Source organism: Anser cygnoides, chromosome 2 (genome assembly GCF_040182565.1).
Source record: "Anser cygnoides isolate HZ-2024a breed goose chromosome 2, Taihu_goose_T2T_genome, whole genome shotgun sequence".
Classification (NCBI taxonomy): domain Eukaryota; kingdom Metazoa; phylum Chordata; class Aves; order Anseriformes; family Anatidae; genus Anser; species Anser cygnoides.
This window is the reverse complement of record NC_089874.1, coordinates 31,992,307-32,016,640: the sequence shown is the minus strand read 5'-3', so window position 1 is coordinate 32,016,640 and position 24,334 is coordinate 31,992,307. Positions and strand designations below refer to the sequence as shown.

At 39.3% G+C, this 24,334-nt stretch overlaps 1 protein-coding gene across 1 annotated transcript in view; it reads right to left on the bottom strand.

The window, feature by feature from the left end:
- AHR (aryl hydrocarbon receptor) overlaps positions 1–23,637 on the bottom strand; it is a 63,304-nt gene extending 39,667 nt beyond the window's left edge. Inside the window, exons 1-2 of the mRNA XM_048068336.2 lie at positions 23,395–23,637; positions 15,722–15,909 (exon numbers count right to left, since the gene is read on the bottom strand). Coding sequence (XP_047924293.2) covers positions 15,722–15,909; positions 23,395–23,450 — 244 coding nt within the window. The 5' untranslated portion in view covers positions 23,451–23,637. The remainder of the gene's footprint in view (positions 1–15,721; positions 15,910–23,394) is intronic.
- Positions 23,638–24,334: the final 697 nt, after the last annotated feature.

The following is a 24,334-nucleotide window of genomic DNA, read 5'->3' as shown; positions in this document are numbered from 1 at the left end:
TTGGATTAATCTAAGGGTGAATTATAAACAAATTAGATAGAGTTCAATAATGTATTTCTTTAAGAATCAGAATGGAACTATGGGTGTTTAGTCAGGTTAGTACTGTAGTAATTTACAACTTTTTGCTTTTATGTGCCAAACGGTACTTCTATCCTTAGATCCTACTGCCAAAAAAACTATTATTACATTCCAAACATTTAGGAGTAGTACACCAACTATGAATACATAAATACAAAGCTGCCAGCTTTGCAGAATATATTCAAGTGACAAAATTCTTGACATCCTGGAAGCACCTTACCCTGCAAGCAGCACAGTAAAAAGTTTCTACTATAAACAATTCATCCTGTTCATAAAACTAAAAAACCTTGGGTATAACACTGGATTACCATTATTATTATTTCAGGACATAAAAATAATTTAAAAATCAGATTTTATAATATTTATTTTTTGCATCTGCTAGGTACACTTATCTTATGTAATTTGCCCCTACAGAGTGTTTAAGTGGGATACCATTTAAATTCATTTTTTTAATTAAATCCATAGTACACAGTCCATTATCACATTTTTAGAAAAGAGACAATGACATTTAATTTTGGAGAAATGTATGTGCAAGGTGATAGTGTAGCAGTGCTATTTTCAAAGTTACTGCCCTGGCTGATAATTTACCAGGTTTTGAGAATTGGTTTTGAATTACTGGAAAACAAGCAAATATAAATTAAGAGTAAATACGTTATGAATGTTATAAATGTCCTTAGAGGAAAAGGGTTCACTTTGTGGCCTTAGTATGTATCTAAACATAGTAAATACCCCTTACAAAATATATTTTATTTTTCTTGGTTGATTTTTGATAAAAAAGTAGCATTTGGTGAAGTGTCATTATAGTTTTAGTGCTTTGGTTACTACTGATTACAATAATGAAATCACAAACAAAATCATAAAGCTATTAAAATATGGAACAAGTAATTCCCTAGACATCTCACAGATGCTGTCAAATGAGCTACACCCTGTGTTAAGCATTAAGTTTCTAATTAAGGGAGATGTAATCCTCCTGTGTCATTTCATGGTGGTTAACATTGAAAGTGATAATCTTGACTGCTTATCTTCCCAAAGAACCTTCCATGTATCGGTAGGTCTGAAGGATGCCCACGAATACCGTGATATAATCTACATCTTAAGTCTCTCAGAGCTGGCGTTCAAATTCTCGTTGCTAGGAAAGGTCCTCACAGCATTTACCGAGTCCTTCCATTGGAGAAAGTAAACAAGGAGAAATTCTGGTCATGAGATTTGAAGTCAGTAAACACCTCTGTACAGACTGGAATTCCCTCCAGGGGAAAATCATGAAGCCCTAGAAGGATGCCTGTTAGGCAGGTCATAAAGCACAGTAGTAACAGGCATATCTTGGAGGAGGAAGGGAAAAAGAAGAATTTAAGGCAATTCCTCAAAAAGTCTCTTGAACCTTCTGTTTAGTTTAATATGGCTCTAGTTTGAGGTTTAATATGACTGTGGGCATGGCATTGGCTAATGCTGCCAAAGAATCTTCTGAATACTTGAAAGATACCTCAAGTATGGAAATATTTATATACAGTGTAAATTCCCATGTTTTATTTTCATCCTGAAAGCAATGTGACCCACTTTACGAAAGATAGCAACTGTAGGCTTGGGGGTCGTTACCAAATTAGAGGGAGACAGATCCTTTCCCAAATGATTTCACGCAAAGGACATGCCGTAAAGTCTCCAGCAGCACATGACTTTGTACAACACTGAAAGAATCTGAAAAGGCCATTTTCTCTGAAATGTGTTTAAAGCAGTAACAATTTCTGAACGATTCAACCTAATTATGTTTTTCTTGAAACTATCAACTGGTATATCACTTGAATCTGCCTCCTTTCACCTCCTCTACCTGCTACCTGTTCATTTCCATTTATGACCCTTAACCAGACAAGTCCTCTCTGGGAGATAATTTACAGATGTGTTCACCGGGAGAGAAGAGGTAAAAATCAACACGACTATATTCCCTCTGAGCTTAGAGTGGGAAGGTAAGGTGAAAGGCTAAATATGAGGGAGTCTCAGCTCTTTATCACCAGGCTGGCTGGTGACCGTCAGGTACCTGACCTCAGCCAGAGGAAGGCACAAAACTGGCATCCAGCAGACATCAGATAATCTGTCCCCGCTCTTGTACATCAGATAGGGTCTCTATTAAAAGACAGAATAAAGCTACAGATAAAATGTAATGGCCTTCCCAAAACCACATCTGCATATATAGATATAGCAGCCTCGTCTGAGCCACCCTGTTCCAGAGTCGAGATGCATTTCACAACGTGAGCCACTCCTCAGCACTGCTGCTACAACTGACGAATGCAAATCTAAGTACATGGCAGCACCAGAAACACATCACCTCCTTTGCACTTAGCACATGGGGACTAGAATGCATGTTGCAGGTGACATAAAATGAAATGACAGCAAAGTAATTTGAAGTTGGGAGGTGTGGAATAGAAACTCTTGTTAATCTTCCCCTCTAACACAGCTATGTTACCCCGTATGCTTCCCTGTTTTTTTTTTTTTTTTTTTTTTGTTTTTTTTTTTAAATTCTCTTTTGATATATTGAGATGGACTCAATTCCTGCAAGAAAGGAGTTTATAAGAATCCTTAAGTGTTCTGGAACACAAGGCAGGTAGAATCTGATAAGGCTATTTTTACAAGTTTGCTTGTTCAAGCACTTCTGTCATTATTATCTGCTAATGCTTTCTTCCCATAAGCTAGAGAAGTTAGGTGTGACACTTGCTACATTTGGCACATTATTTGTAATCCAACTCTTTGCTCTAATTCATTTTTCCTACATCGTTTATAATACTCACTACACTATTTCACCATTCCATCTTTTCCCAGGGTATTGTTTAATATAAAACGTTCTTCTTTGCTAGTCTATGCTTTTAAAATTCTCATTTGTATACACAGATTTTTATAGCTTTCTCTCTCTCCCTCTCACCAGGTGTCTTTCCTACTTGATTCTCTAGCCAAGAACTCAAATGATTTTGCAGAAATGTCCTCTGCTTTTATCAAGTCTTGGCTCTATTTCAGTGGTTTATGTTATTTTTTTTCTCCAGTCTATATTTTACTGGACAAGCATCTGCTAAAAAAGTCAGAAATAAAACGACTACTTTGCACATTAAACACTTCTTAAAACCTTGCTCTAACTTTTCATGCTGAACATACACTAAGTCACATTTTATGAACAGGCAGCTCAGATACATTTGATGAAAGATGTTCTACTTGCTCATGTGTGCACACACTTTCTCCCTACTTTTATTTTCTTTACAAAAGAGGCTTTTTATTACTTAAAAAAAAATACCCATTAGTTACCCTGTACAGCAAAGTAAGATTTATTTTTTTAATTTTATTTTTTTAAGCCTGTTCTACCACGAGCACTTTCAATTAATCAAGCAGAAGTTGTCTGAGAAGGAAACCACCTTGCATGACAGTACTAAAAAGTCCAAGCAATCTGCCAAGCAATTAGCCACAGCTTTTTTTTTTTCTTTTAAAAATAAATAAAAATCAGTGCTTCTTGCTGTATCATTAATACAAAATGTTAAAAGCAACAACGGAAACATGACAACTTATCACAAACTGAAACTGCCTAATAAACTTTTATTCTGCTGTTCTTTGAGAGAAGCAAGTGTCTATTTTGCTCTTTAGATCTGAAGTGAGTTCAATATTTAAGTGCTGCTTTTAAAATATTTTCAAATTATACAAATCAGACTAAATACAAGTGGAAAGCATATTGACACATTATGACCAAAAGTAATGATTTTTTTCCTTCAGATTTGTAGGACTAATTCCATTTTTACTACCTTGCATGATATTCTGTTCCTCTATTTGAGGCATTGAAAAAGGGACAGTGAATCAAGTTAGCTTCCATCTGCCTTTTACATGGCAGATGATGTTAATCAACCCAGCTGGCTTATACAAAGATGCCTGCTGTGGCCATAGAGCAAAATGCTTTGCAAAATGTAACTTGCAGAGTAATTGCATTACTTTTCCGTACAATGTCACGGCCACATAGAGTAAATGTTTCTTTTAAAAGCATTAACAGTAGCTTTGCATTCTTAAACACGGCTGAAGTTTCAACATTGAAGAAACACGTTTTCTGATCTTAAAAGCACTTTACAGCATGGTGACTATAGATTTTACAAGACTTTCCTAAGAAATATACCATAAAGATATTAAAAGCCGTTTTAAAACACTCCCATAACCCATGAACTTGAAGTTTAACCTGATTCTCTATGTAATTTTCCTCAACTTTCTTAGGATTCTTTCTTCCATAGCATTCTCAAAATGGAGTTCAGAAAGCCAAGAACTGTTGAAGATGGGGTTTTCCTCTTTAAACTGCTACAAAGTATAAAAAATAAAATAATAATAAAAACTCTGTCAAGGATCTGAAAAAAACAGTATTGTATGGCAGCAAATTGCTCACAACATTGAGTATAACCAGCTCAAACTCTCCTACATGGGACTGCTATTTTTTTTTTTTTTAAATATTCCTGTTTTTCTATGTTGCTTTTTAAAGAATGAGCAACCATATTATTCAACGTGGAATGTTAAGTGTTTATGCAGAAGTCTCCCTTACAAGGCGAGGACGTATTTTCAGTTGCCACAAAGTGGTACTTAACACACTGCTATGTTTTCTTAAGTAGGAGGAAAAACCAACAACGAAGTTGTATATTTTTTTTCTTAAGTGACTAACTGAGTGATGCTGAACTTAGTTCATAGAGTGCTAATTAATCACTCCAGAAACATCACACTAAGTCAACACGTGTCTACCTCCAAAAATGAGAGTTCAGTAATTGCTTTTGGAAGACTTAGTCTTTGTTCACAAAAACAATTGCACTATCTAAAGCTAACATTCCCAAACTATGGTATGCAAGGCACTTCAAAGTTATTTTACGTGTGTGGTAGGCATCAGTAGCAACAGATCCTGATCTGGGCAAAAAAGCCAGGAGCTGCTGCAACTACCACACGGTAAAATCTTATCACCTTAAAGCCTATAAGCATGTGCGCGCTTCTCACTCAGAATACCTACATCACGCTCCCAAACTGGGATACAGAATGAGATTTAAATGAGAGATGAAAGGCAAGCAGCCGTTTCTGAGGAGCAGTAAGAAGGTAGAGAGGTTACAGTACCATGAAGTGTAGGATTAGGGATAAATTATTACAGTCTTTGTCCAAGAGGGTAATTGGTATCTAAATGTTGGCTGGGAATTTCTAAGCCTCTCATGAATCAGCAGTCAACTTAAATTAGAGCCTGAGCAAATGAAGGAGCTAAGAAACCAAAACAAAACAAAACAACAACAAAAAACTTTCAAGAATGTCTACAAAAGATATTTCCATTAAGCAGCAGAACAGTGATTAGTGTCCAGTGCTTTTATGGCTAGCCAATTGCACCTGGTCACCCGATGTCAGACTTTTAGTCTGACTTTTTCTGGGTGTTTATTAAAAAACATCAACTGGGAATAGAACTTTCAACTTTTGCTTTTATCATTTACTTTAAAACAGAACAGTACATTGCAGGAAACATGCAGTTGTTCAAATCTGTCAACTCTCACTTGGGCTTTGGAGCAACTTAACCACATACCAAACCGTACACTGCTTGTGGTTTCAAGACTTGGAGGCAATGAACTCTTGTTCCATAACTATCACAAAGAAGAGAGTCACCTGCTGAATCACCAAAACCATATCCTGGTACACACACATTTCTTCTGAGGTATTTCCCATTCAACATCTCCTCTGTACATCTTCCACGTCTATAGAGAAAAAAAGCCAGCTAGAGATGCAATATGCCCACAAATTGTAACTTACCATCAGACCTATTAATATGACGCTGGTTTAGACAAAAAAAAGGAAAACAAAAGAATCATCGGATCATTCAGGCTGGAAAAGACCTCTAAGATAATGTAGTCCAACCTTTAGCCTAGTAAGAAGTTAGATAAATAAAGAAGTTAGCTAAAAAGATAAAAAAAAAAAAAAGAAGTTAGCTAAACTGTTAGATGTGAGTAATGAAGAATCAACAAAGAAAACGCAGTAATTTACTTCCTTCTGGAATGAGATGTAAGTTCAGCCTAGATGCCCAGAGGTACCTGTCTATCATGTTTTTGTGGTTTTTTGTTTGTTTATTTGTTTTTTTTTCACCCTTAAATCTTAACACAGAGTTTCTTTTTCCTATCAATTAATTCTTACACAGTTTGGAGCAATACAGAGTTTATAACCATAAAGCTAATCAGGCATTATATTGTGTTTAAAAATCATCATCCATTTGTTATATTTTTGATATCTTACTTCTAAGTAGAAAATGACCATTAGCAGCACAGATTTATTTATTTTTAATAAATTCTGAAACAAATGCTTGAAGCCTTGGCTAAAGAAGTCTTTTTGAAGTACTACTTTCTCAGTTTTGTACACTAATAATCGTTTTTCATTATAAGGCTGAGGAATCTGAAATGATTTTCAAATTTCACTTACAGTTCACAGTTATTTTATTGTCTATTGATTTCAGAGACAAACTAATCTCACTCAGACTTGAACCGGGCACTCAATGTTTAACTCAAATCCATATTTTTATTTTTTAACTATTAAATATAAAAAGAATGCCTTAACTTTGGCTTCACACAATTAATGGCTCAATAGAAACCTCACAGACTTTTGCCTGGGGAATTTCTGTATGCTTTCAACTGAACAAAAGGAAATGGTCAATTACATTTCATATCATAGTACGTAACCAGACAGCTCAATTATTCTACTAACAAAATATGATGTTGAATTTTGCCACGATTGTAGTCAGAAGGGTGTGGAGATAAATCTGGGAGGTTGTTTTACAAGACCATTCAAGTCCAACCCTTGCTTTACATGGATGTTAGTGATTAAGCAATTTCTAACGGCAATACCTCATTTAAATTGAAGCAAAAACATAATTTCATCTCTTTTGGTGGAATGTATGTTTTTGTGCCAATTCAAAACTCTTCAGCAACTTAACAGAGCACCTTCTGGAATTCTTGAAGCACGGCAGGGAAGTCAAGTGAGCTTCTGGAAGTGTGCTTCCCTTCCAGACCAAGATTGTCTTCTACTTGGGATATGGGACTTATTCCCTGCTTATATCACTGTCAAGGCCCAAGGACCTATTCTGTTAAGGAGGACATTCACAGTGCTGGCTGCAATACTGAACCCTGAGGAACACTGCAAGTAACAGGCCACCAGCTGGACTTTATACTGCTACTCACAACCCTTTAAGCCTGCTGTTCCAGGCAGGTTTCCATTGCCACTAGAGTCCATCTACCCAAACCATAACTCACCGGTTTGGCAATAATAAAAGAATGAGAGATGATACTGAAGACCTTGCTAAAGTTGAGGTGAACATTATCCACTGCTCTCCCTTGTTCACAGAACCAGGCATTCCTCTTAAAAGGTAGTCAGGTCCACCATGCTTGATTCAACCTTAGTTTACAGATTAATGAGACCACCATTCTCACATTATAAAAATTGAGGATGAACTACTTAAGCCAGTAGCCATTTCAGAGTAGTAGATCCACACAGAAAGAAACACTGAGGACCTCGGGGCAGCTGACCCTCGTAAGTACTGAGGTAAGCAGTTGAAAGTGTTCCAGCAGAGGGTCCACAGCCAGCTAACAAAGACAGCATGGGGCTCGCAGAGGAAAGGGGGACACCTGAGAAGTACAGAGGCTGATGCATTCCTAAAAACTCTTATAGCCGTGGGGCTCAGACTTCTTGCAGAAGGGCACAATCATTGCACTCTACCTTCAAAAGCTGATGGGTTGCACAAGAATGAGCATTTTTTTCCTTCCACAATACTAGGTATAACACATTAACATTTACGCCATCTGTTTAGCATACTGAATGAGAATTCCTGTTTGCATTGTTATCCTTTTCAAGAATCAGACACACATACACACACACACAAAAAAACACAACATATAATCGGTTCTACCTATCTACAAAGTTTCCCACTTAATAGGTCAAGAAAGACTATCCAAAAAAAGTATCAGACCAGTATCAGTGGTCTAGATACATGTCCTATCATTGTCTGATAAAGCACACCGAACAACAGATGGTATAGCAAGAAGTAGATGGGGAGATACCATTATCTTTTCCTCTAAATATAAACAAATATTTATGTGGCACATTTTAAATCAATATAGGAAAGGCGTCATCCTTCAGCTGGCAACTCAAATGCAGACATCGAGAAGCAAAAAATAATTCAGAGACTGAATATTTCAGCATGAAAAGTTCATACCTTGTGTTTGCCCACGGGAATCATAACACTGAACACATGACAACGGAGTCTGATGGTGGAAGTCAAGAATGTTTGACCAGTCAGACCACGGACTTACTCCAGTAAATTCCTGCTTTGTGCAATCAGCTAGAATTTGTCTTAAGGGCCCATACATGCACAACTTTCAGCTTAGTATACGTCATAGGATGCCATGCGTAAAGTGTGCAATACAGAGCAATTCAAATGGCACATGGGTTGAATTTCAAGCGGAATTATTCTGTGGAAAAAAATGAGCATCTCTGTTCAATTAAAAACAGAGTTCAGCATGCACCACCAAAGGTGACCAATTCCTATTTGTGTGTACCCTTTAATGTCCACAGCAGGCAAATGGCAAAACTACATTTTCTTAAAGTAGTTTCAGATAAGTGGTCTGGTTCTTACAGTTTACTTCATTTAAGTTTCTAGAATAACTACAATCAGTTTTATCATTAATATAATATCTTGTTAAAATATACAGCTTTGACAGTCCATCATTGCAGAGGTACAAGAAATCCTATGAGGTTTTCCCCAGGAAACATTTTTCAGTACTTCATCTGAAGCTCTCAAAAGCACTTGAAATTGGCTATTTCTCTTACCATTTTTATATCCTCTTAAAGAGAAGTTATAAATTAATCCATTACAACAAGCTCTGGTAACTAGAATGAACTTCTAGTTATGTAGTTAGATTTCCAAAACAATTCACAAAGCAATCATTCATTAACTATTAATTTATCAAACCATTTACGGAGCCAAAACTGTTTTAACGTAGCTAAAGCTTTTCATTTACTTAAGAAAAATAAACTGTTATAACTGGCTAGAACTGTACAAGTCTACAGAGCTCAATCATACAAGCAAGTCTTATTTCCTTATCAGAATACAGATAAAGTCAAACAGGAAAAGCTAGGGCATTTCTCCTATCAACAAGCACACACAGGAGTAAAACTGCTGAGTCATAATGGCTCACAGCATTAAAAGCTGTTTTGGAGTTCATAGATTATTTGTACGCTTTTTTTTAAAGAGTATTTGTACTGAAGTGTTAAATTACCAGGACATAAGGTCACAGTCAAACAAATAGTACTCATGCAAAATCAAACTGGTGAATTGTGAAGCCCATGGAACACAGATGTTGAAAGCCTGATGCTACCTCTAATTACACTTCCTTAATTACACTTTCACCTTTAGAGGATGGATCAACTTTTACTGTAGTTTGTACAACAAAACTCCAGATCTTATCATCTTCATGTGCTTGAGTACAGTAATAAAAATATTAGCAAAAATCACAAGATTTGGAATATATAGATTCAGAGAAGTCGTAGTACCTCCTGAGGTTGACGCACTTGGTATCCTGCTACCCACTCTGGTTCTGAATGTCAGACTAACCATCATATCAATCTCAAGAACATTTATACAGTTTGCACTGAACAGATTTTAGGCTCTGATCTTGCAAACAAGGCAGAATATTCACTGCAATAGCCAGAACAAAGCACAGAACAGTATACGTAAAACTAATCTCCCTATTTAAAAGGGCTACAGAGTAAAGCCAAATACTATTCATACTGAAACTGGGTTTTCAAGAACTGTTACAACAGCTTGGTGGAACGTAAGAGGCTCCTACACAGACTTTCCATGTATTTTTGATCAAGTAATAAACATAGCACAGAGATGAAGAGATAACCTTTTATTCTTCCCTGCAACAGGAGCTCTAACAATGACTAACATCAACCACTGAAATAATACACTGCAACAGTCCTGGAAAAGAAAAAAATGAAGATGAGATTAACTATCATTATTTGCACACAATTCTCCTTTTTACCCTACAAACATATTGATAGGGTAAGCTTTTCCCTTCTGATAAGAAAAGAATTTGCAGTTTTATATGTTCTGTATGAGGTATATTCAATGTAAGTTGTATCAGTCCGTAGCAGTATAGGTCTGTGCAGCTGCATTACTTGCCTAGTGACACAGCACTCCTAAAAATAAAACGTTTCTGGTCAAGTTAAGAATAAGAACGAGCATGTAACAATGAAAACATACACAATTGGAGATTTAAGGTGATGTCACAGCTACATGGCTCCAATCAGCATTTGTGAGGATCAGAATTTAGGACTTCAAAGCCTAAATCCCTACTTATGTTCTGTTATGTAAAATACAGGCTAAAATAGCCTGTAGCAGACAAGCCACAAATGCTTAGTCTAACTCTGGGCTGGGAAGGGGAGGGGTGAATAAAAAAAGACAAGTATGGCAGCACGGATTAGGAAATAACTTGAACGGTACGACAGGCTGATACTTCAATACCAAGGTACACATTCTGTAATGACTCTGGATGGGGTGGGGGAGAAAACATTATGAGAGGAAATAAAAGAATTTTTTCCCTTTTTCCTCCAAACCTCCAACAGAATGTAAAACAGCCCATTCAAAAATTTAAATATGAATTGATACCTATGGTAGAAATACAGAATGCAGAAAAGCCATCTGATTAGACAGAGAACTGTGTAACTTCTAAGGCCAGAAACCAAACAAACTGGAATCTGAATAATATTTTAACAGAAGGATACAACTGCTAGAAGCAAGACGTGGTGGATTCTCCATTTAACTTCGTCACGTCAAAATCAGATGGCACTCCACCAAAACCACACTCAAACAGTCTCTCTCAAACTATGGGGTGTTTTTCCACCTTGGGAGTACAAAAATGCCTCATAATGCAATGATGAATTAAGTAAGATGAGTCAAACCCACAAGAAGCTGCTGGCATCAACATAAACACCTGCAAGCAGTAACTGCAGCCTGACTGCACCGCTCTGTCCTGGAGGGCTTTAGCTTCTCCTGGCTTGGGAGGCGAGTGTCTAAGTGTAGAGCAGGAAGAGCAGGGAAAGAGGGCAAACACGAAAAGGAAGTTGCCCATTTGAAAATACATGAGGAAAGCTGCTTTAGACAAACAAGCCAGGTAAATACAATCACCTGAAATAAAAGTGAGTCAGGCCGTATTATCCTGGCCTTAGAAGGCTGAGCTTTAATCGGTTGTTTTGTAAATAGGTTTCTGTTTCACAGCAAAATTTAAAACTTGGCTAAAAAAAAAAAAAACACATTATTTGTATCTGCTAGATTGTAGGTATATTGTAACCATTCTTAATGAGACAGAATAAACACAGTCTCCCGTTTTACCTGTCTTTACCATCTGTACTGTACGTCTTATCCTAAGCTGCACTCCTCAGAGCAGAAACCTCATGCAGTCTGTTCTCTCGAACATGCAGTACAATAGAACAGCAGGCATCACAAGAAAAACACATTATATCAAAGAATATATTTTACGTGATGACAATGGATGCATTGCAAATTTAAGCTATGTTATGCCAAAGAATGCATGTTAATTATATTACAAAGTAAAATTAGGCAATGCAAACTTACTGGAAAAAATTCTTAATTATTCTGTTATTGCTGTGCTTGCCAGAATCACTTGCATACAACATAAGAAACCAATTCTGAACTAATTTTGAACAGAAACTTTCTTCTGTAATTGCAGAACTGTCCAATAAGCAAGAGAAAAAAATATATACTTTAAACCACAGGAATTCTTAGCGAAATGGATAAAAGAATAATTAATAAGCAACACATTCAATTTTGTTTCTAATGTATTGATACACATACACAGCACAGCTACCTCATTTCAGTTTCTGCAAACCTCTCCTTAATTCTAAGTATACCTTAGAAAAAAACCATGCCTGGACATGTTAAAAAAAGTTATCATGCTAATTCTGTTTTTATTCCCATTTATCCCTTTAATCCAACTGCTTCACCAAAACCCTGAGAAGACTCATTATAAGTGTTCTTTCTTGCTGTGGTATTTAAATAGTTGTCAATTTGTCACATAAGGACCAGAGCTAGAGGCAAAAGGACTTTTTCATTTTAGCATGCACAGGGAACACAGGCTATGCCTAAATGACTGTCCAGTTGTGCTCCAGATGCTGAACTCACACTAACCTGCATCCACACAAAGAACTGTTGTCCCATACCCTACTTCTATACACTTTTCACCGCTGAATGCACACATGTATTGGCACTTCACATCAAAACAGAGTGAAATAATACAAAGAGAACATACCAAGTCATTCTTTACCATCAGCAGACACCTGCCTGATTTATCCCAGTCTCTTAAAAATAACAAGCTTGCCTTAAGCCACTTTCAGAAAGTATCTTACACACACAAACCAAATACTCCAGCGGTGATTTAAACTCACCTGCTTGACTTTGAGGACTGCTGATCTATGTCAGTACATGCAGGTATCAGCACACAGCTGAAAAGCAACACTACCTCAAATCATTTCTTAGCTTTGACTGACCACACGAGAACTTTGGCTTCATAACAAAGCAGACTCAAGAGACATTATTTTAAGCCACTACTGAAACGTCTTTCTTGACTACAGAACTTCACGTTCCAATTCTAGCATATACAAGAACACGCCAGAGTGCCTGACGTGGATACGGAAAGCCTTCTGCCACCGTGCTGACTTGAGTAACCTGACCACACAGACAGCTACGGCATCACTGACTCGCGTAGCTGAAGGGCAGCCATACAGGATTGCTTAACAGCAGCCACTGGGGAACTTCAACAACAAACTACAACAATCAAAAGCAAGTGCTCAACACACTATAATCAGTTACGGACAGAGAAAAGGAAGATGTTTAAAGGTTATGGAAAAGAAAAAGACGTACAACAATTTCCCAGAATCTGGACTGTGTTAAGTGTGTTAAAGCCTACTGCATTTCTAACTTGACACTATGGAAAAACTCATCTGTCTTTAACTCTAGGGAAAATTCAGTACCGTCTTAATGATTTGGGAGGGAAGACTTTTTTTTTTTTTAATACTTAGCTTTTAAAGTAGCAACTAGACATCTAAGTGAGGAACATTTATTTAAATGGACACAACTTCTTGAGATGTCTTTCATAAAACAGTTCTTCCCCGCCCCTCCCAGACTTCCGCCTTCAGAAAACAGACATCCACTCTGGATTATTTAAACTTGGAAAAATGCAAGTGTTTTCTTTGAAAAAATATCTATTGTTACAGCAAAAACTTGGGTTTCCTTTCAAGCAAGATCATATGATTACGCGTTTATATTTTACTTTCCGCAGGAATTTACACACCCCCCATTTGCATCCTGTTATTCATTTAGCGTTTCCCTTTACTTCAGCATGCTGTGTTAATAACATGGACCTGCTGGCTCAGGCCAGGCACTCAAGGTGACAATCGATGATCACTCTTGCGTTTATCAGATTAGTTCTACAGGGCTTTCCTCATTATTTAACTACAGAAAACATTCCTTCAAAAATCAGTTCCGTGAGAAGCACTGTATGGGCAGATCATGAAACCAACTAACCTAGGGTGGTGGGGTTCTTTATTTCTGTTGCTGTTGGTATTTATTCGCTAACTAGGTACTTTAAAGCACTTATTTCTCCTTTGGAGGGTCAGTTTCAACTGAAATACATTTCATGCTATTTAAGTACATTAAAATAGCAAAAATAATTTTCCTCTTTGCAATACTGGATCTACCATAGTCTTAGATTGCGTTATCTTGTTTATCTTTAATCACCTACGTTCGCTCTTAAACACCTTCAGATTGATATTGATTACTAACCTGATTTGTAGTCCTACCTCTAAAGAAATAGCAAGAAGCCTCTTTCCAGGAAAAAAAAGACCAGATAGCTTCTATGAAGGTAAATGTTACACTTGCTTTATCTTAAATAATATGATGTTATTTTGACTTTTTGAACAATGTATCTTTTCACATATACCAGGCTATTTTATTTTATAGAAATTAAAGGAAAAATATTCTGTTGTAATGTACCCAGTATATACACTCACTCATTGTTTGAAAAATACTTTACAGTTCCTTTCAGGCAAATTAAAACTCTGCTACTTAATTCATTATGACACAATAACCGGTATTCCACAGCTCTGGTCCAGTATTATAGCCATAGTAGCTGCATGTATCTGTATGATGTGGATACCATTGGAACAGTACGTTGTTACTGAGTTGCAACACAGTTTAAGTGTGCTTCAACAGTATTTAAATTGCATCTTGAGATGGATATACAACTTCCTTGCTGCTGAATGGCTGAAAGCTACCTTCGTGTTCAAATTAGAAACAAGCAACTGATGTAAATTTTGGTGTAGAGTGATTATAGGCTTTTCCATCCTCTTTTACATCACAAAACTGGGTGAAGCCATGATTTTTTTTTCCTATACAGAAATAATAGCACTAACCCCTTTATTGCAAAACCTTCAAGTGCAAGTTGTCAGAACAAAATAAAACAAAAATCAAGCACTTCCACTGCATGAGAAATAGAGATCAGTCCATATGAACTGAAACACTAAATTTTTAGCTGGTAAGGACAGAGGCTATTTTTGTGTCCAAACAACTCTGTCAAAAAAAAAAAAAAGAGACTGATCAGCTGCAGATGCTGAGGAATGCAATTCTATCTCTTCAGTATAGTGTCATAAAACTTCTGATTGATAAAAAAAAAAAAGTACAATTTTATTTAAATACCAGCTCTTTGCTTTATTCCAGCAATGTAAAGGACCAGACTATTTCTGCCTTTGAAGAAACTGGCATGCAGACAACCACCACATTTCACACTACAGAACAACTCAGGTAATGAAGGAGAGGGGTCGAAACTCCTTTGCTACCCTGACACAGTACGGGAGGACACGTGCTGCTGGCCTAATTACTACTCTGAGCACTGCTGTGTTACCTTCTCCCAGGCTGGGGTCAGCGAATACCTGCCCACACAATTGGAAAACCTCAGCTGTCATCTTAATGCCTCATACGCTGCTTTAATCAGGGCTTGAAGACAGAAAAGACGTTGCCTCTATTTCTTTAGAAGTCACCTTCATGATAAACTATAGGAAGGAGTACTAACAGTTACCCTATGTAAGTCTTTTAACCTATATGAAGTCCTAACCTATTTAAAGTCTTAAACCCTATATGAAGTCTTTTCCATGCATCAATAAGCAAAGCATACAGCTGATGGGAACTCATATGACATGTATTGAACTGTAATGGCTTTAGGAAGGCTATTTTCAGAGGAGGAAAAAATAAATCTCATCTCTTCTCCTCTTTGAAAGTCTAAGAAAAAGGACTGGAAGACTCATAAAAGGTGATATTATTTCCAAATGCAAAGCTTTGAAAGACTGGTGATTTAAGTGAAATATAAGTAGTTACATTTGGTTTTCAAGAAACTGGAAAGCTTACTTTATACAGTTACATTGTACATATCCATGCAACTGGATGTTCCATTAAAATACAGATAAATTTAACAAGTTTAAGTACTTAAACAGCTGAAATCAGCCTACAGTATGAACAGAATTTTACAAGCAGGCCAAAAACAAATAAATTCCCAATCCTTACCGTCAAAAAAACTTTTGGCTCTCAGGTAACTGACGCTAAGCCTAAGCACAGACAACTTATCCAATTTGGCGATAACATCTTGAGGGAAAGGCAGAAGGCTAGCCAAGCGATCCAGCTCTGCATTCAGACGATCCCTGTGTCTCTTGGATGGATTGGACTTGACTCCTTCAGCTGGGGATGGCTTTACTCTGTGGCAAAGAAACAAACAAAATATAAACAAAAGTTCCTTTCCAAAATGAAGGTAAGTATTTGCCAAACCTAACATTACAAATAGCCTTTTAAACTGTAACATGCAAAATGTTTTTCCCAAGTGACTTCTGTTTCCCACGGAAAAAAAATAGAATTAATCTAAGATCATTTAACTCCCCCCCAATACACCCACTATTAAATGAAGCAGTAAGAGCTGCGATGGCTATCTGACGACGTAATGAACATTTGAAACCTTAAGAGATTTAGCATTTATTAAAACCCTCCTATGGTTTCACTTAAATGTCACTTCAGTTCTTCCAAACACTTGTATTAAGAATAATTCAGTTAATATTTATTAATATTTGTGCACAAATTATTTGATAGCCTACTTTTAACTCAAATTACAGTTTTTCCACAGGTGTCCTTCATTCTTCATCAATGTTTGGAACAGGTTATTGTCAAGTGAACACAACAAAAGGCTTAGGAACTTGCTAGAAAACAAGGCATTCAAAACTGCACAAGAAAAGAGATACAGCTCAGTCAGCAAGTAAAATCTCCCTCGCTCACACTATTGAACTTCTCCTGTAAATCAGCTCTTAGCTGATGGCATTCCACTTGAGTATGGCATGACAAAGGCATGCCTTTGTAGCTCACATAGTACAATGTAAAAAGCTTTCTGTTATGAAGTAGATAATAAACTTTTGTAAACCTGCTGTTTTCTATTCATATTTGCCCTGAGCTGCAACTCCAGATACCTGAATATGAATACTCATACCTCTTCATACATGCAGTAGTCTAAAAACAGATTTACAACCCCCTACTCACTTGAATTATATTTAGCCATTCCAAGTCAACACTAAAACCAATTAACTTATCTGTGCGAGCCATAATACATTTTAGAACATGTATCACAGTTTCCTAACTAAAAAGTGATTAATTCTCACTTTTCCCACATCGCAGTTGTATTTGAGAGCTGCAGCCATTACTGATTTCTTACAATTTGGCTGCTTTCATAGGGATGTTGGCTCTGCAAGGTGTATCGTTTGTGAAAATAATGAACATAAAGACTTCATCAGTTAAGTTCTTCAGTATTTTTTTTAGTCTGCTTCCAAGTTTTGTCTCTAAATCATTTTTAAGATGAGAAACTGCAAAAGCTCCAACAGTCATTTTTGCCACTGCTGAAAGTGACCCATACTGAAAAACAATCTCATCTTGTGCTTCCAGTCAAAAAGGTAGTGATAGAGTGGACATTCATTTTCTTAGCTCGTTGTTCTTCTTTCTCCCCCTCCTTTTTTGTTTCAATTACACTTGTTGGTTTAAATTCAAACCATTCTTTTTACAGGCATTGTTTATTTTTGAAACTTGTCAAAAACTTGCGCTTACACCTGGCTCCATGGCCACTGGCTCTGCAGCTGCCCTTCTGTACATTAAAGAGGGGCATGCTTTTTATGTAGAGCCTGGTAACTTGAAGGTGCCATAATATAAAATGTTAGTGAACGGATAAAATACATTAGCAGCAACAACTTACTCCTTAAGTTAACCTTGCAACAGACTAAGCACTGCCTAGGACACAGTTCTAGCACAACTCTATACTACAAACATTGGAAAAGTGGGAAAAAGAGATGAATCAAGAGGGTAAATGAAAATTATTCTTCTTAAAATACTATCTTAAAATAATTTAGTAAAGCTTTCTACGCATTCTCTTATTCTGGCAGGATATTCACTTGCACAAGATTAACACAACTTAAATATAACCCTAACAAAATAAGGTTCAATAACACCAAACATCACCAGCAACATTCAAAGTTGCTTCATAAATATTTTTGTGTATTAAACAGCCATAAATAAAAGCACAGAATAATAAATACCAAACCTTTAGCAGGTAACAGCTGCATAACAACCGGTGAAGAGCTCACTACTATCAAATCAAATGTGCTTGTAAAAAGCAAAGGTCCCCATGAAAACAGTTCACCATATGCCATCTTTTCCAAAAAAAAATAAAAGCACTAAATGCTACCTTCCTATTTTCACAGCTGTCCTCCTGCCTTGCTTAAAACTTCTATAAGCAGTTTAGCAAGTTATGTTGAAACTATATGCAACTGTGCAGTCACCTTGTCAAATTGCTCGTTGGATCTAATTGTTTTTGCTTTACTTTCAAGTAATTTTTCTTTCTTACTTCTAAGTAGTCCAAAGCATAAGGATTTCGTAAACATAGTATTCATTTCTGAATACCAGGTTAGCAGTATTTGCAATATAAATCTTACCAGCTCCTCTCCTTCCAAAGGAACCACTGATTTTCCCTACATTTATTCTCTATGACCCAACTAAAATCCATGATATAGACAGAACAACTATCTTCAGTGACAAAAGAAATTAGGGTGTAAACGAAGGGGGAATAAGTAGTGACTTGAACCATTTTCCATTCACTTACGTAAACCCTTGATGCTAAGGGCAGCCCTAGCAGCGTTGCAGAAAGTTATCTTCAAGGAAAATGGAATGCTACATCAAGATTAAATCCATGCATATTTTATTTATAAAGGAAAAAAAAAAAAAAAAAAAAGACTAAAGAAGGGAACAGATTTTAAGCTGACCTTTTGGTTCTTGATCTTTTACCTTACTTACAGGAAGTTTGAATTCTGTAATCAATCAAAGGCCAGAGGTCTTTGTGCACTCAGTATCTCTTAACTGAACTAAGTCCTTATCGCCCAACAGCTGCAAAACAAGCAAGGACAGCTAATTCTAGTTTTAACGTTAGAAGAGATTTGCCATCATAACATTAGTTGACTACTATTTTCAGAGGTCTGTTACAAACAACTTAAACAGAACTTTTAATTACACGTTTACCACGTGTGCACTCACAGACATTAATAACACTACGTTATTAAAAAGTGCATGAGTATCTGAGTCTTCTTATTAAGAGGCCAAAATAAATCTCAGTATTTATATGCTAAGTTGTATTTTTAAAGGGAAATTCATGCAGTTCTTTTCTTTGAGAAAATGAAAACTACACACAGATTTATTTTGTTCAACAAAGAATTATTTTGTTCAACAACCAATTCTTTAAAACAGACAAATGCATAAGCACTGAAAAGCATGATACCTTATTCACAAGACCAAAGTGTGAAATGAACTCAGGAAATAAAATGATGTGCAAGAATAGCATTAAAGAAACAGAAAATTATGTTTAAAAACTAATTAAGAAGTTCATCAGAATGGCTTTATCACTTAGAAAAAACGGCATGAAAGAGAATACACGTCATCTAACTGACGGATTTAATCTTTTCAGCTGTATGTATTTTTCATCTCATCTTTAAGATTTCATGAAATAACATTCTTCTGTATGTTATTCAACTAACTGCAGCTCAGGTATATGAAACACATCAGTTACCACTAAGCATGTGCTACATAGGTGACATCTCCCCAAATTCTCTGTTTACTTTAAAAACTGAAAAAGACTCCTATGCATGTACACTCATTTCCCACTCCGAATTTACCATCAATGAATGATCAGGGATGATTCCTTTGGAAGCAACAGATACAAGACAAACTACTTCTTTGATCAAAAGCTGTTGTTAACCTACCCTGAAGGGGCAAGATACACTTTCCAACGGTTCCTTCAGCAGGCAATGAAGCCAACAAAGGTTTAGGAATAAGGTTGTTTTTACAAAAAAAAAAAAAAAAAAAAAGAAAAACCACACTCCAACCAGCGGTGTGCTGCTCATCGGATGCTCTACTGTTTGTCCTGCAGGACCAAACAGTCTCAGTTTGCTCAGGTTGTCTTGGTGTCGGAACAACCCTGGCAGAGCGATGGAGACAGCCGAACACCAGCCAGGAGCGAAAGCTTCTTGCTCAGTTCTAACATACTGCAATACTGTTTCAGATCACAAGCCAGGCCTATTCAGAAAGAGAAAAAAAAGCATGCTCTTCACTGCTGGCCATAGTATCTACGTTTGACTACATTCATTTGTGGCAGATTTTCTTTCCAAAAAGTATATTTTTGCAAGACGCATTGCCAAAAAAAATAAATAAATAAAACACAACAAAAACAAACAAAGAAACCACCACCACCAAAAAATCAAAGAACAAAACCCACACCAACCAAACCTTAGAAACAGTCACTTTCAAGTAGCAATCTACATGTAACATACAGGTACACCAAGACTGGCAGGGTTATCATTTCTAAGTTTATTCTACTTATGACAAACAGCTTTAATGTCTCCCTTTCAGATGAAAGGTGTAAACTGTTGTATGTATGATACTGCTTTAAACAAAGCAATATTTTAACGATTATTTTTCTTTACTGACGAAGTTGCATTTTGAAGGCTTGTTCTGGCGCTTCTCGTTTGTTTGTCTTGAAAGAAAACATAAACAGTCATGTGTTTTTTTTTTTTTTTTAAATTAAAAGTATCTCTGCACTGCTTTCAGACATTATTGTCTTAATTTGTAGTCTTAATTAAGGATCAACCAGTCAAACATTTTTCTCTGGAATATTTAGTATCATGAATACTTTTAAACTAACTCAGAACAAAAGCGTATCATTTCTTATTTAGTCTGCTCTTTCAAGAAACACGCTGTTACACTTTTTGTGTCTGCACAGTATGAAACATTTAGATCCCCCCACCCCATTCCTTGTCTATTACATTCATTTAGTTACGAAAAACAATTCCTATCCAAATACTAAAAAAAAAAAAAAGGGCAAATCACAGTTAGATAGAGGCAGAAAAATATCAAAATAGAAGAACTGCAAGGTGGAGCGATAGTAATAGATCCTAACATGATCTGAAAGACGTTATATCTCCAGTAAACCCCACCTCAATAAAACTTTGCATTTTATCCTCCTAGCACGCAAAGTCAGCGGTTCAGCTACCAATCGCTTGAGAAAAGGAATACAAAGCCTTCAAAAATAAGCAAAGAAGAAGGAAAAAGCAGGGGCCATGCCCTGCTCGCCAAGCCCCCGGGCACGCAGCACCGCCACGGGCTGCGGCCACCAGGGGGACCCGCCCGGCTCCGACGGGAGGAACCCGGCGGAGGGCTCCGAGGCTCCCAGCGAGTGGTTTCTGCAGCACATTACATTTTACTGGAATGCAGATTGTTTACTAGGCGCTTTTTTTTTTTTTTCCTTTCTTCAGATGACAAGATAACAAGATGAAGTGCAGGAGCAGTTGCCATTGTTGCTTTTCTTTTCCAGCCGCAGTACTGTAGCTCCCTGCTGAATCCGAGAAGCGCTTTTCAACGCTTGGCACTGTCGGGCAGCTCCCTGCCAGGTTCAGTCCTTTACACGGCACATAAAGACAGGGTGGTTGCAGGAGAAGCTTCCTCAATCGGTTTTGAGTTATCATCATGACTTTAATGAGTTATCTGCACCTGGAGCAAGACATATTTCTTCTTCATTTTTTCCCTATGTACGGTAAGGCACTGTGTGAATACCTTCTTCCAGTTCTGTAAACTAGCTGCCTATTGTTGCAGGTTAACAATTATCAGGATCCTTTCAAAGGTATATATATGGCAAATGAAACATTTAAAGAACTATCTACTGAAGCAATCTTTATAAAAGGTACTACTCCCAGTAATACATCACTTCTTTAATTTTGCAACTTTTTTGGAACAACTCTGAGCTCTGCTGGGGACACGAAATTTCAAGTTCAAAGAAACTTGGATCACGGCAGCATCAAACTGTAAGCGCAAGGAAACAGCGTTGGGACTATTCTCCCCTCCTTCCCCCCAGTCAGTTGCAAAAGCTTAGCATCTCCCTGTGGTTTATGGCCCAAAGGTACGTTCTGTACTAGGTGACATGAGAAATCAGAGCTCTCTGACCCACCAGCAGTGATCCGTAAGGTTGGTCTAACAGCACAAGGAACCAAAATGCATAGCTGTTAGGAGAAGAAAAAGCGATGCATGCCAGATAAATTCATCTTGCACACAAATAATTTCTGGTAACCCAAACAAGGTAGGTTAATAGTCATGCCTCCTCTTCTACGGACAGGTGAGCATACAACTTTAATATCAATACCTTTACTTTAAGAGGAAACACTTACTTCTCCCTTTGGTTTTAGAGGGCAAAACTCCTCAACAGAGATATGATTCCCATTAGGAATAAAAGAAGCTTCAAGTTCAACTAATAAGACAAGCGCGGCCAAATTATATAAAGAGAATATCTACGCAGAAAGAGATGATTTACATAGCTACTGTGGTAACACACACACAAAAAAAAAAAAAAGAGTTTCACATCCTCTAATCCAGCCTTAGAATTTAATAGTAAGCCAGACATAAACCAATCTTACCAAAAAGGCAGCACACCTCACCCTTTCGCAATCAGAACGTAAGAATTATTTGCCTTCAGCAACTAATAGTTGACAAACACTACCAATGCCTTTTTACTTCTTCATGAAAAAGCAACACTAATTTCACTCTTGAAATCCAGATCTGTAGAGCAAGTCTAATTCAGCACCTCTGTTTGGAAATGAGTGATCAAAAGAAAAAAAGCAAACACTGCTGTTCACATTATGACTGTACCTTCCACCAAGGGCTTTAAAAAAAGCCATGTTTAGACTTCTTGTCTAATTTGTAGACCGAGAATCTGGATATGTGTACGTATTCACTCTAACAGCTCCAACCGTAAAGACGCAAGCACCCCAGTTAATTCCCCTCCCCCGAGACAGTTGTCTGCTCTAAGTCTAAAACCATACCACTTACATGAGAATTTCATTAAATATTTGTCCTTCTCTTCTTTAACGCTTTTGGAGTTTCGGCAATTACCTTCCACAGGAGCGCTCCTCCAAAATACAGAGGGCATTTTTTTGAGCTTTGTATCACGGTTATCTTCGCTGCAGCCCAGTAGTTCAGCTTTACTACTTTTTACGACCTATAGGTACTCGACTTCCAGTCGAAAGTGCAAGTTCAACATCTCCTGTGTCCTGCTCACCGCCGGCCAGCCGCTCAGCGCAGCGCCCGGTCCTGCGGCAGGTGCACAACGTGCCACTGCCCAGGTGGCGAGCCGTTCCTCCCCGAAGTTTAGAAATAAAAACCGCGGCCAGACTTCTTTTTTCTGGCCTCTTTCGACCTTAAAAGAGACCCGCAGGGGTGCCGGAGGCGGGCTGTGACCGCTGCGGTGGGGCGGCGAGGCCGGGCCAGCGCCGGGAAGGGGCCGAGCGCCCGGCGCTGTCACCTCAGGTGCCTCCCGAGCCGGGGCGGCCGCGCTCCCTGCTGCCGCCTCCGCCTGCCTGGTGGCGGGGGACGCTCGCTTCTTTAATTATTATTAATCGAGCGAAATGAAACGAGATCACCGGCCCCAGGACACGGCGTGGGGCGGGCACGGCTCGGTACAGCAGCCACCTTCCCTCTCCCTCCCCGGGAAGAGGGGCGAGGGCAGGGCCGCGCAGCCGGCGGGCAGCCCCCCGCCGCGGTGCCCCGGCGGGACGGGGCAGGGAAGCCGCTTCCCCGTCCCCCCCCGTCCCCTTCTTCCCAGCCCGCCGAGAGCCGCTTACATTTTCTGCACAGGTTTCCGCCGCTTGCGACTGGCGTAGATGACATTGGCGTTCATCCTGCCGCCGCTCCAGGGCCGCCGCCCTCCTGCCCGCCTCGCTCCGGCTGCCGGGAGGGGGCGAGCCCCAGCGGCGCCGCAGCCCCGGCCTCGCCCGCGGGCCCCGGCCCCGCCGCCCAGCCCGCAGCGCGCTCGGCTCCCCCGGCGCGGCGAGCTCGGGAGGCGGAGGCGCCACGGGGCGGGGATCCCAGGTGATCGGCGGCGGCGGCGGCGACACCCACTGGCCGCCCCCGCGGGGCACAGGTGTGGGGGCGGCCGGGGCTTTCCAGCGCCGCGTCCCCCCCCGCCCCGCGCCGAGGCGACACCGAGCACCCGGCCGGTCCCGCGGTCTCCGCGCCCCGGCGCGGCCGCCGTCTGCTGGCCGAGCGCCTGTCAGTGTGCGCGGCGCCGGGCCGGGCCGCGCCTCCCCGCCCAGCCCAGCCCAGCCCGGCCCGGCCCGGCCCGGCCCGGCCCCGCGCCCGCTCCTCCCGCACGGCGCTGCCGGGTCCCGGTCCCGCCCCGCCCGGCTGACAGCGCCGCCGCCCCCTCGCCCCCCGGGGGAGGCCCCTCGCGGCGGCCGCGCTGAGGGAGGAGGGGGCGGCTGCGCCGCCATGTTGGGAAGGGCGGGCGAGGGGAGAGGAGGGCGGCCGGGGGGGTCGGGGTTGGGGGGGAAGGTGGGCTGCGGGCACCGGCAACGTGAAAATAAAATAATAAAATAATAAATGAAATAAAGTCACGGTTGCGAAAGGAAGCCGAGCCCGCCTCGGTTGCAAGATGAGGCTTGTGTCGGTCACCTGCCGGCACCGAGGCCTGCAGCCTCCTCAGCTTCCCGCTTCCCCGAGGCTGAAAAAAACCGCCCAGGCCGCAGGTCACCCAGTAAACAAGCCCAAAATAAGGCGCTACCA